General features: G+C 39.4%; 1 protein-coding gene across 1 annotated transcript; it reads left to right on the top strand.

The window, feature by feature from the left end:
* Window positions 1-815: 815 nt before the first annotated feature.
* On the top strand, window positions 816-1,928 carry LOC149140429 (uncharacterized). The gene has a single exon (XM_089450982.1). It carries the CDS (start codon window positions 816-818, stop codon window positions 1,926-1,928), a length of 1,113 nt encoding a protein of 370 aa, XP_089307108.1.
* The last annotated feature ends 14,125 nt before the right edge of the window (window positions 1,929-16,053 follow it).

Raw genomic sequence — 16,053 nt, 5'->3', positions numbered from 1 at the left:
TTTCATATTGATTGAGCAGAAAGAAGTTGAAATTGTTAGGGTAGGTAGGTAGAGGTAAATGCAAAATAAGCTCAAGGTCAACTGAGCATCTTTCAGTAGAAATAGCTTTCTTTCTCCTACAGTCATGCTGGTCAAGCAAATTTCTGTTTGTCAAATAAATTCTATAGGGCACTGGAACTGCAGGTTCTTAGTGCACCACAAGGGCACACTATCCCAAGTGGAGCCGCTGTTATCACTGAAAAGTCTGTTGTCAAATTTTTTTTAGCATAGCTTAAAGACAGGGTGTTTTCGCAGCGCATAAATCTGTTAGCAGTTTCGCAGCGCCATATGTTTTAGTGATTTCGTAGCGAAAACACTGACCTTGCAATGGCTGCGCTACGAAATTGGGAAATGACAGATATTTAAGGTGGTCTGATGGCTGTGAAAGCATTTTTCAGAAAGCAACCTGATGTGCTTTGTATCTTAGGCTAGTGCAAAGACCTAAGAAATTCTTTTGATGTCTAACAAGGCAGTAAAGAGTTTGTAGTGGTTGACAGAATATTTCATTGTGATTGGTTTTAGAGCTAAATGTGTAGCTCTGGTTGAATGTACATGGCTGCTATTCTCCAGCCACTTGGTGAATATCCCGTTGCCTCTTTAGCAGTAGATTTGTCAGGATTGTGCACAATCGAAGAATGGAGAGACCTATCATTAGGGCGGTGCTGATGTTACACCAATGCAGAAGCGTGTCAGATATGGGAGCTTTTCTAAAAACAGCTGTTAGTTCGATATGCCAATGCAATATCTAAAGGTAATATTAGAGGATGACCGTCATTATGAAGTTGATCTTTGGGTTAGTGCGCAAGAAACTTTCTGAACCAAAGAAGGAGCAGAGTGTCAAGGCCTCTACACCAAAGACACCAAAGACGCCAGTAACTCCTGGATCGAAGACAATTTTTGTAGGAAACCTATTCTTTTCTATTGATCCAGACACCATTATTGAATTTTTCCAAGATGCTGGAGAGGTGGCTGATGTTCGGCTGGCTACCAAGGATGATGGTTCCCCTTCAGAAAGTACAATAATAACAAACGAGTATCTTGTAAAAAAGATGGAGTTTCCTATATCAAATATTGGAGATGCAATCAAAGCACGAGATGCCCTCTATTTCTGGCAAAATATGGTCTATGTTGAAGAACTGGAGGAGAACAGATCAAACACTGAGACTATATTTGATAATATGTCTGAGGCTAATCTACAAGTACAAACAGATGAGTCAATGGTGGAAATTTTAAAATGCACCGGAGATGAAATCAGATTCAATCCTGTTGAGCAGGCCACTGCGTGTTCAAGTTTGTTTGGAGACATCGAATTTGACAGTGATAATGATGGTCCAGGCTCTGGAATGTGTGATGCTTCTGAAGTAGAATCAGAGTTGCGTAATGGTAATGGAGCTGCAACTTCTGTAGAAGTTGATGCAAGTGGATTAATGAAGAGGAAGAAGGCATTGACACCTGAGTGGAAAGATTATAGACACCATATTGAATGGCGTTGCCAATGGCTTGAATTGCAGATTAGAGAACTTTTATGTCGGGCTTCCAAATACGACTACTTACTTGAAGATATTCAAGCAAGAAAGCCATGGAAGGATGAGCAGCAAGCTGTGAAGGCATTTACAGCAAGATCTTCCCCTTTAATAGATAAAGTTCACAGGCACCGTATTTTGCAGCGCAGGCGAAGGAAGAAAGTTGAAAATGTGGTGGAGTTGTCTTTGGATATCTCTCATCATCCCTTGTCTTCTTTATATGAGAAGAAGAAAAGATTGGAAGCGGATGGAGTCTCAATTGATAATGATTCTAACAGCATGAAAATTACAAGTACTGTGAATAACGACATATTAGAGGAGAATGATTTCAAGGATCATTCAAATAGAGAGTATGGAGAAACTTGATGCATCTGCTGTGTCTGTGAAATTGACACACTATTTGTTCCATGTAACCACAAGCCTGGTATTCGGTGTATTTCAAGGAAGTAACCAGCACTGTTTTTTCTATAACTCCATCGTTTCTGAGGTTTGTTCTATGTCAAATACCCTTTCAACAGATGATAATCAGTATAGAGGCTCAAGTGGAACAGATACTCAGCGCCAATATTGCAATTTGAAGACATTGTAGCATCTGTTTTGTTCTACAACCTTGTTTCAATGATTTCGAGTGGGAAAATGAAAGCTGTTCAGGGTGATACCACAAACATGGAAAGTATTGGAGACATGCGGTGATAGAGATGAAGGGTTACAAAACCTTAGGAAGAAGTTTCGCATAGGCAGGGATCTCAAAAGCTCAGAGGAAGTACAAGACTGTGTTTTTTTTAAATCACACAGCAGTTTCGTAGCGCGCTACGAAACTGCTGTAGGTGATGTTTTCAATGCAAAATAAACAGTTTGACCGGGAATGTTAGAAGAGAGACACCTGTACATCAACGCAGACTACAGCTCATCTGGAGACATGGTATGGTATTTGGTAGCAGCGTTCAATACTTTGAGTTATTAAAGATTTGGGAACATGCTGCTACACTTTCGGAGAATGTTGGGAGACAGAGACCATTAAAATAGAGCACATCTTTTGGTCAATTAATGAGCCATCAGCACTTTCAAGCATCCAAAGTCAGCGTTCCTTGCATCTGTAGCTCAACATGTCTCAGCCACAACAGAAATTGTACAGCTGTCAAGGATCCAAGGAGAATCATGAATACGAGGAGATGGAGTTGGATTTGAAATATAATTGGGATTCTATGTATTTACAGCCCAACACTTCATGTATTTAATTAGTTGGTTTAGAAATAGATAAGGGTAATTAATGGTAGATCATCGAGTTCTCCCTTCATGCTTGTTGAGGAGACTCAAGATAGTGATAGTTTTGGGTTTTCCTATATATGGTGAAAACTAGGATGTAATAGGGGTTGGAGATTTTATAAAAAAACAGAGTTTTTATCAGCTTGTGTAAGAAGACTTTGACAGTAATACAAGAGTTACTTTTTCTTCCCAAGATTCATTATATGTTTATGGCTCAGAACATGTGTGGTTTTGTCATTATCTTTTATGTATTTTACAGCTCACTAAATATGCAATCACTCTGAATTCACCTAGTGCTCAGACTTCCTGTGCTTATTTATGAGTTGAGTTTTTTGGAGAAATGTTTTGAGTGTTAAACGTTATATGCCTTGGCTTCTATGATTAAGTGATCAATAGTTTACTGCAGAAGTGAATGACTCCATGAGCCCAATGGAAGAAGTGTTGTTTTGTGTTTCCAACCAGCTTTATTTTCATAAAAGTGTGAAGAGTTAGCCATTTGTTGTTGTGATTGATTCTTATCAAAAGTCTGTGAGAGAGCCCTCTCTGACTAAGGAGGCTAATCCTTAGTCTAAAGTCTGGTTGAAAGAGTTACATAAAATCTTGCTTGGTTGCAGCCCTTAGTACTGATTTTGTGATAACATGTACCATCAAAATAAGTGATCTTACTTTGGTAATCTTGAGGCATAGCCCCTAGATTTGCAGGTAGCTGCAAAGAGGAATAATGATTTGCCATATTTACAAGAACAAATGGAACAACAGGAAGAAATGGAACAGCTGGAACAACAGGGACAGCAATGGAAATTTGTGCAGTGGATAGAGGTGTGGAGAATGTGTTTTGAGAGGTGGATGAGGAAGAAGGAGAAGAAGGAGCAGTGTGAGGATGAACTGAAGGTTTAACAGGGGTTGGAATATAGTTTTGTTGAACTGTCTCAGGGCTTGAATCAGCAAACTATTCTTGTTCCTCTTGCTTCCTAAGGATCTTTGGGATTAAGTCAGGATTGTCAAAAATAGCTGGAGGATCTGGGTCAGGATTTGACCTAGTATAACGAGTTTTCTTCTTTGGAGCCAACTTCCGAATTTTTTTTTGGTATTTTCTGGGAAATTTCTAATTTTAGGAAGGAACTGATCAAATATTTTGTAACAACTATGTAAAGCTTAAAACTAGAATGAAGATTGACTGAAGCAACTTTTATTTAATCCTGTAAATGCAAAGCAAGAACAGTTTCAAAGGCTTCCTGGTTGACATTCAGGCTTCATCTATAGTTTTAAGGAATAGACAGCAATTGAAAAATTCGTTCGTTCCCCAGTGGAGTCTCCAATGATGTTATCGCTCAGGTTGTCCCTTGGCTCCTTAAGGGATACGACCGAGGTAACCACAAACCAATCTTTGGGCTGCAGGTCCTAGCCTACCTGCAACTAGAGAGGGCTCTCTCTTTATGATTTAACTTTGTTTTGGTGTAATTTTAGGCTAGTTATGGTGTACATGGGTTTTGTTTTGATTTTGGTGGGAAGGATGATGTTTTTAAGCAGAGTTGGGCTGCATAGTGTGAGAAGTTCAAACCATTGGGCATGGAGTCATGGATTAGGGCTTGTTGTTGCGTGTTCTTGGTCACAAGAGGAATACAGAGCAGGATAGCTACACATAGAACAATATCAGGCTGGAATAAAGATGGAATGAAGGTCAGAGATGAAAGGCAACTAAGAATCTTTCATTAGCTAACCGAGAGGGAAGGTGAATGAAAGTTTGTCTAGGAGCAGTCAAGAATTCCTAAATAACAGTCATATGTGAAAGAAACAGGGTAAACATGATCATTTAAGTATGCATATTCATAACCATTTCTGAAGAAAACATATAGAAATAACAAGAACTGAGCATAGAGTGCAGTCAGGCAAAGCCTAAGCTATTCTTCTTTCTTGCTATTTAGATGGTGACACAATGGTGGCGTAAACATATATAAACTGTAAACAGAGGTAAGAAAACACTTATTGAGCCATGTAGTAGCACAAGAATTCCACAGTCACTCTTTGGCCATTAAATAACACAACAGACAGTTCTTCATCCAAAGCATTCCAGCAGTCTTTGATTATAGAGCTCTCAAAGTATACAGCGCAAGTCTAGAATGAGGATTATCAACCAACCAACCCCAAATACATTCTATGGGGATGTATATATACAAAAACAAGATACAAAATATCTAGGTGATGACTCTTCAAGTAATAAATTACATCACCAACTCTTGCGAGGGAGTAAATGAAGAATTAAACACTGCAGTTAATATTGGCTTGCTAGCTATCTATTTTGTCAGAAAACTTTGACTTTTTGGGCTGAATGAGTCGGCTGCTTGCTGCGCATTTATTCATGTGTGTTGCCCTGATGCTGGTATGCTGCCTATTGCTGTCTGGGTCTTCATCCTGTGCGCTCGGCTTCTTAGCTTTTTGATGAGTTGTAGTTATCATTTCAATTCTGCTTTATGTTGATTTACCTTTGACAGGTGTATTGTGCCATATGTATATGCTGAACTATAGCTTGATCAAAAAAAAATTAATAAACAAAATCACCTGAGCAATGTCTCTATCATCCCTTTCCACCAATCCTCTGTAGGTAGCTGATGCCTTTGTATCTTTAACAGTGTTTCATCAGCTTCTGTGTATCTATGAAAAGTGGGCTGGAATTCGAACAGGTGGTTTATCTCATGTGCATGTAGAATAGATTTTCTAATTTATCAAAGACACTCTGTCCTGATGGAGGCCCTGCCTCTTCTGATGCGCTTGAGGAAGCTGTGATTTGATTAACAGCATAATTGTTCACCCTGTTGGCATAATGGTCATGTGACAACACTCTTCCAGCACTGGTTAATAAACTTGGTAGCCCTCTGCTGTGTAATGCCATGATCTTTGTCTTGAACTCATCCACCTCTGTTTGCATTTCTTGGCATTTTCTGTCCAATGTCTACAAAAAATTCCTAAGGGTTAACACCCTTTTTATTAGCAAGATAGTTTCAGTCCTGTTCCTGATTCCTAATGCTGCCAGCTGCCCTTTGGTGCGAGTATTCAAAAATTGGATCATTCTATTTGCTTGCTCGGGCATATTTCCTAAAGATGCTCTAGCCTTTTGGTTTTCAAACTAAGCCAAGTTTATCAAATCCATTTGCTCATGAATGGTTTCAATGGATTGCCATTGGTCTGTAATGGATTGGCCAATTTTGGCCCACAAAATTTTCTTGATATCTGCTAGAGTTTTATCGAAGGTAAGCTCTTTCTCCAGCTCCTTTATTCTTTTTTCCAAGGCTTTGACTTCTCTTGTCTTCTCAGCTACATCCTGCTTTGATTTGTCATATTTTCCCTCAATTGTAGCCAGCCTTTCCTTGGTTTCTTTCAATTCTACCATTTGCAATTCTAGAGCTTCTATTTCCTTCATCATATTGTCCATTTTCAAGCTGGTGCCTTGCTCTGTAGGTGTTGAAGTAGTGGCTGAAATTGGTGCTGAGCTTGAAGCACCTGCTTGTGATGTTGTAACCGTGGGAGGGACTGTTGTGGTGGCCGTGGGAGGAGCAGCTGTAAGAATCTGAGCTGTTTGAATTGGCTGAGAGGCCAACTCTCCCTGTCTTCCCTGTAATGATGCCTCCAAGGTACTCTCTGTCTCTACCAACCTTTTATGTAAGGTTGTAAGCAAAGCTACCACATCTTGCTCCTCATTTTGTTGTGCCACCTCTGTAGCTTGAGGATTCAATGTGGGTGACAACCTGATTTGTCTTCTTAGGGAAGCTATGTCTTCATCCTTCTTTTTTATCAAAGCTTGTACACCCTTGGGATCAGAGGGATCATGTCCCAACTCTATGATAATCTCCTCCAAGGACTTGATTCTATTGTCCTTGGCCTGTGATGAAGCTTTCTCCAACTCAAGTTGGGCAGTAGTATTGTGCAAAGAGTTTTGCAATCTATGGGCTAACAATGTCTTATCTGCTAGAGTAGAATATACCATCTCCCCAGTCTGCTTGTGCAATTCAATCTGGTCCATCGGATGGATATCCTTGGCAAACACTTCCAGATTGGTTCTAATGTAATCAGCAGCTGATTGGGGTTGCTGAGTTGTAGGTCTGAAGTGACCGAGGGTCATTCTTCCTTCCTGGATGTCATAGGCTGCCATTAGCCTTTGTTGATTAGTAGGGGCCATCCTTATTAGCTGGTTGTACAGCTGTAGTCTCACTGGCTCATTCCTAGCCTTGATATCAGTGAATGCTTTTTTAATATCAGAGGCCTGTCTGCCCTGTTGCCTTGTGGATGTTACTTCCACTCCCTGCTGTCTCTCTTGCTCCTGCTGAAAGGAGCTGGCCGATGTCTCCATGCTTGGGGGAATTTGCTATTCTGTGGGCCCCTCTGGCATTTCTTCCTCTGAAAAAGGATTTAACCTTTGTCTCTTCTCTCCTTGCTGCTCTGTAGATGTCCCTGGAGGGGTCTCTTCCTGCCTATCTCTCTTCTTTGCCCTTTCCTCATTAAGAGGTGTTTGTAGCACAGGAATTTCAGTCACTTTTGCTTGAGTTAAGGGGTCTTGCCCTTGACTCTGTTCATCTATAGAAACCAGCTGATTTGTCGTTGTTTCTTGCTGTCCCAAATTGTGCACTTGTTCTTCTGAATGCTGCATCTCTTTTCCTTTATCTGTCGCTGCTGGTGGGGCGATTACTTGGGCAGGTTGCTGGGGAGCTGTGGTAGATGAGGTGCCTTCTCCAAGGTGCCGAGGAGCTGTAAAAAACACCTATCCACAAGATTCCAAGTCAACAGATTTTTCCAGATTCTTGATTGCTTTTTCTGTTATTTCTTCTTCAGTGAATTCTTCAACTAGAGTGCCCTTTACCCACTCTTGTTGATTAGAAAATTGCTCAATTTGAGGGATAGTGCAGTGTTCATATGCTGCAAGCCTGTATTTGATTCTTCTAAGGCTTATAAAGGGATTTGGGTCATATGGTGCCCAATAAAAGCTTGTTTTTAGCTTGAGTTTCTCCCTTAGAATCTGGTTAGCATCCTTCCATACTTCTTCCTTCTTATTGAAAATAAAGGGACCCAATTGATGTCTGATTTTTAGCTGTGCCTTTTTGCTTTTGCCAAAAAAATGAATCATATCTGCATTAGCAAATTGCCGAAAGTATTCTAAGGAAAATAGTCTCATGGGGACATATTTGGGCAGTCTGTAGGGGGCCAACTCACAGCCAAAAACCCTGATTATTGTGTGGTTTTGGTAGAAATACCAGTCACCAATGCTGTAGCTTTTCGAAAGCTGTAGAATCTTCTGCATCTCATCAGTGAGTCTGGGGGGAGGATCTGTTGAGAACAAGCAGGTAGCTGGATAGACAAAAAGGTCAATGAATTCACAATATGTGTATGGGGAGTAACTAATATGATGGAATACTGATGACCAAAATATGACTGACCTCCTCTCCCCCCTAGCATCCAATTTTTTGAGGACAACTGAGAAACTTTCAGATTGATAATACAACAGCAAATGATAGATGTATGAGGTGTATTTAAATACCCTTTCCCTTTCTAGGCTCATGAATTTCTCATGAATCTTATTAGCAATGAAGGTGGCATAATCATACTGGACAGCAGGGGGCTGTCCTGGAGTGAAGATAGACATCAAGGCAAAGATAGTGTTGTCCACAATCTCACTTGTTCTGAATCCCAGGATGTAGGAGATCATATCTATAAGCATTTTTCCCTCCTCAGTAAATGCAACATGGAGATAAGGAATTGTGAATCTGGAATAACAGTCTGGTGGCATAAACAATTTAGCAATTCGGTCAATCTCTGCAGAGGGCAATTTTGAGGCTTGATCTAGCAGATTCTTCATGGAAAGGGGAACCAATGGTTGCGTTGGTTTGAATTGCAACATCTCATTGATAGACTGAGGAGTAATGTAGAAGAGGACTTTACCAGTAGGGCTCATCACTGCCCTCTGAGAAGGATCATAATTGGAACAACACTGATGGATGAGGTCAGGAAAAACATTTACTGAGGGCAAGTAGTACATGGGCATGTTGGACTCCCATATTCTTAATGGATCAGTTTTGTTTCTAAACTTATTCCTTATCTCACAAAAGGCTTGAAGATGAGGCTTCACTCCTTCCATATCATCAATTTGATAATCTCTATCTGCTAGTGGAAGCCATTCTAGCTGTCTATGGGGTGCATTTAGTGGAGCAATGTTAAGGGCAACTGGGGCCTCCATGTTTTGACAATGATTATAGTTGGATTAGGCCTGTATTTCAGCAGAAAACAGAGTTCTGATAATGGTTTTCTAGGCAAGGAACTCACAATTTCAAGTTCTGTGCAGAGCTGTTTTTGAGGAGTAAAACTTAATGAAATGAAGACTGTGCAAGGCTCTGCAATTAGTACACTGGAAAGGGAGAAAAATAGAGGGTTTTAGCAAACTGTCCTTAGTGGTTCCGCGGGCAAATTGGAGCTGGTGATGGAAATTTTATCAGGGGGGCAGAGATGCCAGGTTTTGGCCGCAAATGTATTTATGTGGGGCATAGAGGAAAAGGTTGCATGTGCCAATATGTTTCAATGTGGATTTTTAGGTGTATTTGGTTAATTTTGAAGCGAAATCATGAAAAACAGGGTTACTGGTGTTTTTCGGTTAAATACATGTTTACTTTGAAAAATGCTGTGGTGAATGGCTGTGGGCGGAGGCCGAATAGGTCGGGTTGCAGGTAGAGTAGATCTTGGCGACTGTCGGGTACGTCGAATGCACAGTGGACGTGAGTGGCATGCATAAGTTTGCAACGTTTGCTTGCATAAAAAATAATCGAAAACGATGTTTTTTGCCATTTTTAACACAAATTTGGGCTTTTGCGGCATTTTGGCGCTTTTTTGTTATGACATCATTGGCGGGTCCCGAGTACGGCAGGGTGACGTGGCAGCTGACTGGTTTGACATCGTGGCACAAGACACAATGGTGGGGTAGGGACGGAGGCAGATGCAGTGGCAGTGACACGGGGCGACAATGGGTCGACGCAAAAGTGACGTAAGAGGCGACGTAGTGCTGACGTCGGGGGCGGAGAGACAGAAGGCGGTTTGTGGTATTATCGGACCGCCTTCTGTACGAGGGTGGTAAGTGTCAGAGGTGCTCCGATACAATCGCGTGGAGACACCTGTCTTTTGTATGGCAGAGAAACCGCTAGGCTATCGGAAGCTAACCGTCGGACGTCGGGGCGGCTCCGAAATCAGTGAGAGCCGTCGGATGGGGAGGGCCCGATTCGACGGTGGACAGAACTGTGAGCTGCAGCTATGATAATGTACGGGGGCCCGCTATAGTATATTGATTTATTTATGCGGCGGGGGTTCAAAACTTTGGGTTTGCGGGTTATATGGGTTTTATATGGTTTATGCGCCGGTGGTTATTAATTTGACCGAATATCAAATTAATCCCAAATAACGTGTATGCGTGGAAGATATTGCTATAACGTTTATGTGTGAGAGAAGGGGGGGGGTTAATTTGACCGAATGTTTAAATTTAACCCCAAGTTTGGACTCAGAAGGGCTAATAGTAGTCCCAAATGGACTATTATTTCCCAAGACTTATATTATATGGCTATAGTGTCAAGGGGTGGGAATACTTACTATTTTTGGGTTTTTAATATGATTTTTGTAGAAATAGGGACGGAGAAGTGGTTTCAGGGAGCTATATAATAGAATTAGGGGTTAATATGAGTTTATGGATTGAAACTGAATGGATGAATGCTAAGTCCATAGTATGAAAACTTAGAGATAGGAAGATGAAAGGAGTATAGAATGATTTTTACACAAGAAATGTGGCTTCTTTTCATTTGAATAAAGTCAAAGCTTGACTTAGAATTTTCACAAAAATGAAGTGATAACAGGACCGGTTGGGCAGATCCCAAGGTCCTTCAAGGGTGTTAGTAAGAAACTTTTGGGGGGGGGAGGGGGGGGTGAAAGGGAGTTAGACATGCTTCCATCATTCTGCCATCAAACAACTACTTTGGCATTTCTTTCATTGATGAGACAAGCTGTAATTGACAATACATCAGGTGATTAAAACCTTGCTTTCTGCAACCTCAAACTACCTACCCAGACTAATACACCTAACATTTTTTCTTCCTTTTGAATGGGTGCACTTAGGCTTGCAGACCCTGATTATCTTCTTTTCTTTTGACTGCCCTCCTATCTAAATGTACCCTTATCTCTTCCAAGGGCCCAGGTTAAGCAGTTGGGCTCCTTAATTTCTCTACCTAGCTACTGATCTGCCAAGCTTGAACTGTTTGGACAGATATTCATTCTCTAGTCTAGAACAAGCAATTTAAACCATGGCATGGTCCAGATTGAACCAGTGGGCCGTCCATCAAACTAGCAGTGGCATTTGAACTAGCCACTTTCCTGGTCTTTCTTTGGGGTTCATTTTTATCATTTTTTCTGACCAATTTACTCTTTTTTCCCTTTGATAATTCTTTTAGGGCATACCCTCTTCACATTTTTAACTTTCCACTAATGCCTTTTTACAAAATATGGAACCTTTGCAGCATGAAAAGATGAACATATTTGGCACTTCCACTGTCAATCATGAAAAATGAAACCTATTGGTATAGGAACCTAACAAGTCCCATGGAATTTAGAAAATATGGGCCTCCATCAAAGATATTGCCTCTCTTTCTTACTACAGAGGACAACAGTAAAAAAACCCTTTGCACATAGGTTTAGATTAATGTTACCCTTTGTATCCCATAGTGTTAATATTTACAATTTGAGAGTTTTTTCAAATGGTCAGAACCCTATGAGTTAGCTAATTAGGTTGTGGTTACTCAGATAATCAACTTTATATTGACATTTCTCTAATGCCATTGCTTTTTGTTTTCCTCATTTCTAACTTCCTCGACCATCCCAAGACAAGGGTAAGAATATTTTGCCCTGTATTGTTTCCTTTAATGTTTTCCTAGTGCTCCACATCAGCCTGTAAGTGTCTAGAAATTGAAAATTAAGCACTCTAGTATGTTGGAAGGATGTAAGTGGGACCAGACTAAGTCATTCCTATTTCAGGGTGGTTTAATGAGAAAATGCATTGTGGGATCAATGAGTAGTGGTCCAATGATTAAAGGAAACAATACATAGAAAAACGTTCTAACCCTTTTCTTGGGATGGTTCGCAAATGTTACAATTTTCCTCTAACAAGCATCTAGCAGTTCAAATTTGTTATCTTGCTAATCCTATCCTACTTGTATTATTTCTATATTTGCACTAAACTAGTAGAAATAAGACAAATAGGATAGGATTAGCGAGGTAACAAAGTTGAACTGCTAGATGCTTTTAGAGGCAAACTGTAACATTCACATATCTTTCTTAAGGGGGTAACTACCACCACTATAAAACTTCTGCTATGAAGAATCTTGTGAACGCTAGACACCACCCTGAATGAATGAATTTAATCATTAGCATTTGCTGAGATAGTCTCTGGGGACTAAAAATGGCACAATTACAGTTAATGGGATCTATGGCAGACTGTTGTGAGAGCCAAAGACTAAAGAATTTCTTCTTCTTGCAAGAGATATTGTTGTATATGGATATGTGATTTTTTCATTAAACTTGGAGACATGACAACCTAGTCAAGCTTATTTTGTGATTCATGTATCACAAGGCTCCTTTTTTGTTGTGCCATTTTTGGTCTTGCTCCTATCGAAATGTGCCATTGTGATCATTGTTTTTATTTTTTTACCTTTTATTAGTACTTCAAATTTCTCAACTTCTACTTCCCTTTTCCGATTATTTGTTTCAGTTGCCTACCAAGTTGCTCATTGTCTATTATTTTGTCTTGTGGTTTTTGGCATTCTATTGTGTGTCTTTTGTTTCCATCTGTGGTCTATCTTCGACTTTGGTTTCCTAATGATTAAGAACATGTTACTAGGGGGTAGAGTATGTACACATGCATAGACTTTAGCAGTCAAATTGCTACACAAAGGTGGGTGCCTTATCTCGCAAACAAGGGAGTCTCATACATCAATTTGGTCTTTGGCTTGGCCATGACCTTAAAAATATATTAGTATTAGTATTATTATTATAACATTATCAAAGGATCTTAGCTCGTGTGATTTAGTGAACAATTGTTTTTTTCCAACGACATGGGTTTAAGTCGAGGGACATGTTGTAGCTGATCTTTTTGTGGCATTTATGAAATAGTTATTACCCCAACGAGTTATGGATTCACCATGGCAAGAAAAAATAAAAAATAAAATATTGTTATTATAATATTTATTTTTATGATGTTGCCCCAGGAAACTTTGGCAACTCGCCCTTGTCAAATGGTCCTATTAAAAGTTACTGGATTTATTGGTGGAGAATTTAGGAAAATGTTATATATGTTGTCAACTTTTCAAACATAAATGATATGATCTTGCTTCTTTAGGTCATTTCATTGAATTTCCAGTTAAAATGACTGACTTTAACTATGATAGCATAAATTTGAATGCAATGATAAATATGTTGTTATGTGGTTTTCTTGCATAGAGGCCCTTGGAAAAAAAATTGTTCTCTTTGTGAGAGCTATTCAATCAAAACAAAAGTAATGCAAGTGGATTTATCCTCGGGTATTTTGCAAAGTGAATTGCCTCTCGTGAAAGCATTTAATTGGAATATTTCAATTTCAAATTGGGGGCTATCTTGCAGTTATACTGTCCTCTCATGAATGTCAAAAATATCTTTGTGCAAAAGGAAATTATGAATGAAAATTTGAAGTCTTTTTAAGAGATCAGTACAATGTATAAGATAAGAAAGCTTTATTAATGTCCAATGAATGACCACAAAATTAGGCCAATGAGACTAAAAAACACAAGTAGTATGAATACAGTGTGGAATGCAACTGCAACATCTAGATAATGCTGAAAACAACATAAAGAAAGAAAAAGCCTACAATAATACATCCTCAAGCTTAAACATGTGTATATAACTGCGACAAAGGTATGGTGATAAAAAATAAAAACAATAAGAGAGTATGTCCAAGGACAGAAAATTGGAATACTCAAGAACCTGGAGAGAGAGAGAGAGATGATGAAGCTAAAGGTCTCCAAGGTCTAATGGATGAAGGTGAGTTGGGTGATCTAGGTACAGTTATGCTCTCACAGTCCTCTGGAACCATCAGGGTGTCCGACTAAATGATTTTTTTGTTGGGGGGGGGGGGGGGGGGTGCGGGGCGCATTGTGGTGTGGGGGATAGCCAAGCATCCAAGGTCAAAAGAAAGAAAATTTGGATAGATATCTAGCTACTCTTTTGGATATGGTAGGTACTCTGATGTGTGGAAGGCACCCTTCTGATGGTCTGTCTTCTATGAGGATGTATAGACTGATGTACAATTTGGCATCTCTGAATTTGTTTGCATGGGTTCTCACCAGGGTATTGTCTCATGCATTAAAGCCAATGCCCCACCAAGTTTTCAAGATGTGGGGATATGGGAACATGGGCATGCTTCTGGGGGAAGTGTGGATTACATCAAAATTTTAGGGAATGTCACAACACCACCTCAAATATTAATTTTATGAAAAATATAAGAAAAATTAAAAGAAGATATTTTTTAACTTTTATAAAGATATCAGAATTATGGTAGAAGTTTGTTGTTGTCCACTCTTTTTTTCCTCAAAAATATTTCTTTCCACAAAAATCAGTATGCTTTTACACCTCCTTGGTCTAATGTTTTTAGTGGAGAAAGGATGAATGATATTTCATGTGCTTAAAATAAGTTAATTTGAGTTTGGAAAGGACCCACTGGATTTTATATCATTTAGGGGTCTAAAAGATTTAAAAAAATGTTCTTAATTATTATTTTTAAATATTTGTTAATTGTCATAGTCTGCATTAATGAGAGGGAGTGTTAGGCCTCCATTTTTTCTTGCTTTATGTCATGTTTTACTCTAAATTCCTCATGTCGCAAGTATTTACCATTTCCCTTGTTTTAACGGAATTTAAACATCATTAATAATAATTTGTGTATTTGTAGGTTTAAAACTGAGTTGATCATGTTTTTATACATATGCCAACATGCCTTGGTCCTACATCCACCTTCCTGTACCATGCAATTGATTCATGTATTGGGATTCCTGCACCATTTAATGATGAATTCATGCACTCTAAAGAATTCTTGCACCACGCACTATGCATCAAGTATGATATTAGCATACTCCACCTGAGATATTGGAATATGGTTGTGAAAATCTAATTACGAAGGTTTGGCTGGAAGAGACAAAAGTTTTGAATCATGATGGACATGAGAGCTGACCTTGGCGAGTATGCTACAACACTGATGGATTAGAATATTGACTATTAGGTAATGAATGTAGTTCCTGTCAGTTAACCAAACACGTTGACTGTGATTTATGACCATGGAGTCATTGGGTTTCTTCATGATTGGTGTAAGGCATTTGATACATATCCATGGACCTATGGTCTTCTTCGTGCTTCTAGTCTATTCTCCACTAAGCATAAAAGGTGTAACATATCAAACATTTTGTTAGAGATGAACAGAATTTTGCATCCTGCTGGATATGCATATATTCGAGGACTGAAATTTTCCAGCATCTTCATCATCGAGATGTGTCTGGAACAACTCAAATTCATAGAATCCAAACATATGGGCGTTGTGGAGGGAGGACCTGATTCAAATGATTAATTCACTAATGCGATAACGGATTACCAACATTTGGACCAACAACGTACATGAATGTTGGGTTCGTGGGTGCGCTTGTCGGCCTCGTCCACTAGAATGTGTGGTGATAAAGCAGAGTATGCAACGCATCACAATCTTGCACTAGAGTCAAGGAGTGTGTAGACTACTCAAATCTAGAGGAAATTACTTGGCTGATAGTTTGAATCACAGGGTAGCAATCGATTGGTCAATATCGCAATTGGTCCACCAACAGCCTCATACCAAGAAAAGAGGAACTATTTACCAAAACAGTTCCTTATGTACCAGATTCAGCTCCTTTATTCAACATTTGGTTGCAAATCTGATTTTATCCATGGAAAACTGTTATGATTTGTAATTTGTCCCTTCTGTATTTTGACTGGCTTGTTAATAACCTAATTTATAATTCCAACATCTATATAAACTTAGAGATCGCCTAGATCAAACATACATGCATGGAAGGAATGTGTAGAAGGAAGAGGGGAGGAGATGGTCCCAAGGTAGCATTACAAAAGCATCGTTAGTCTCTAGGTCACTCCCTCCGTTTTC

The sequence above is a fragment of the Pinus tabuliformis genome, chromosome X, assembly GCF_031772625.1.
Source record: "Pinus tabuliformis cultivar Carrire ecotype Pingquan chromosome X, CPIR1, whole genome shotgun sequence".
In the NCBI taxonomy this organism is placed as follows: Eukaryota; Viridiplantae; Streptophyta; class Pinopsida; order Pinales; family Pinaceae; genus Pinus; species Pinus tabuliformis.
This window is presented reverse-complemented; position numbering and strand designations above follow the sequence as displayed.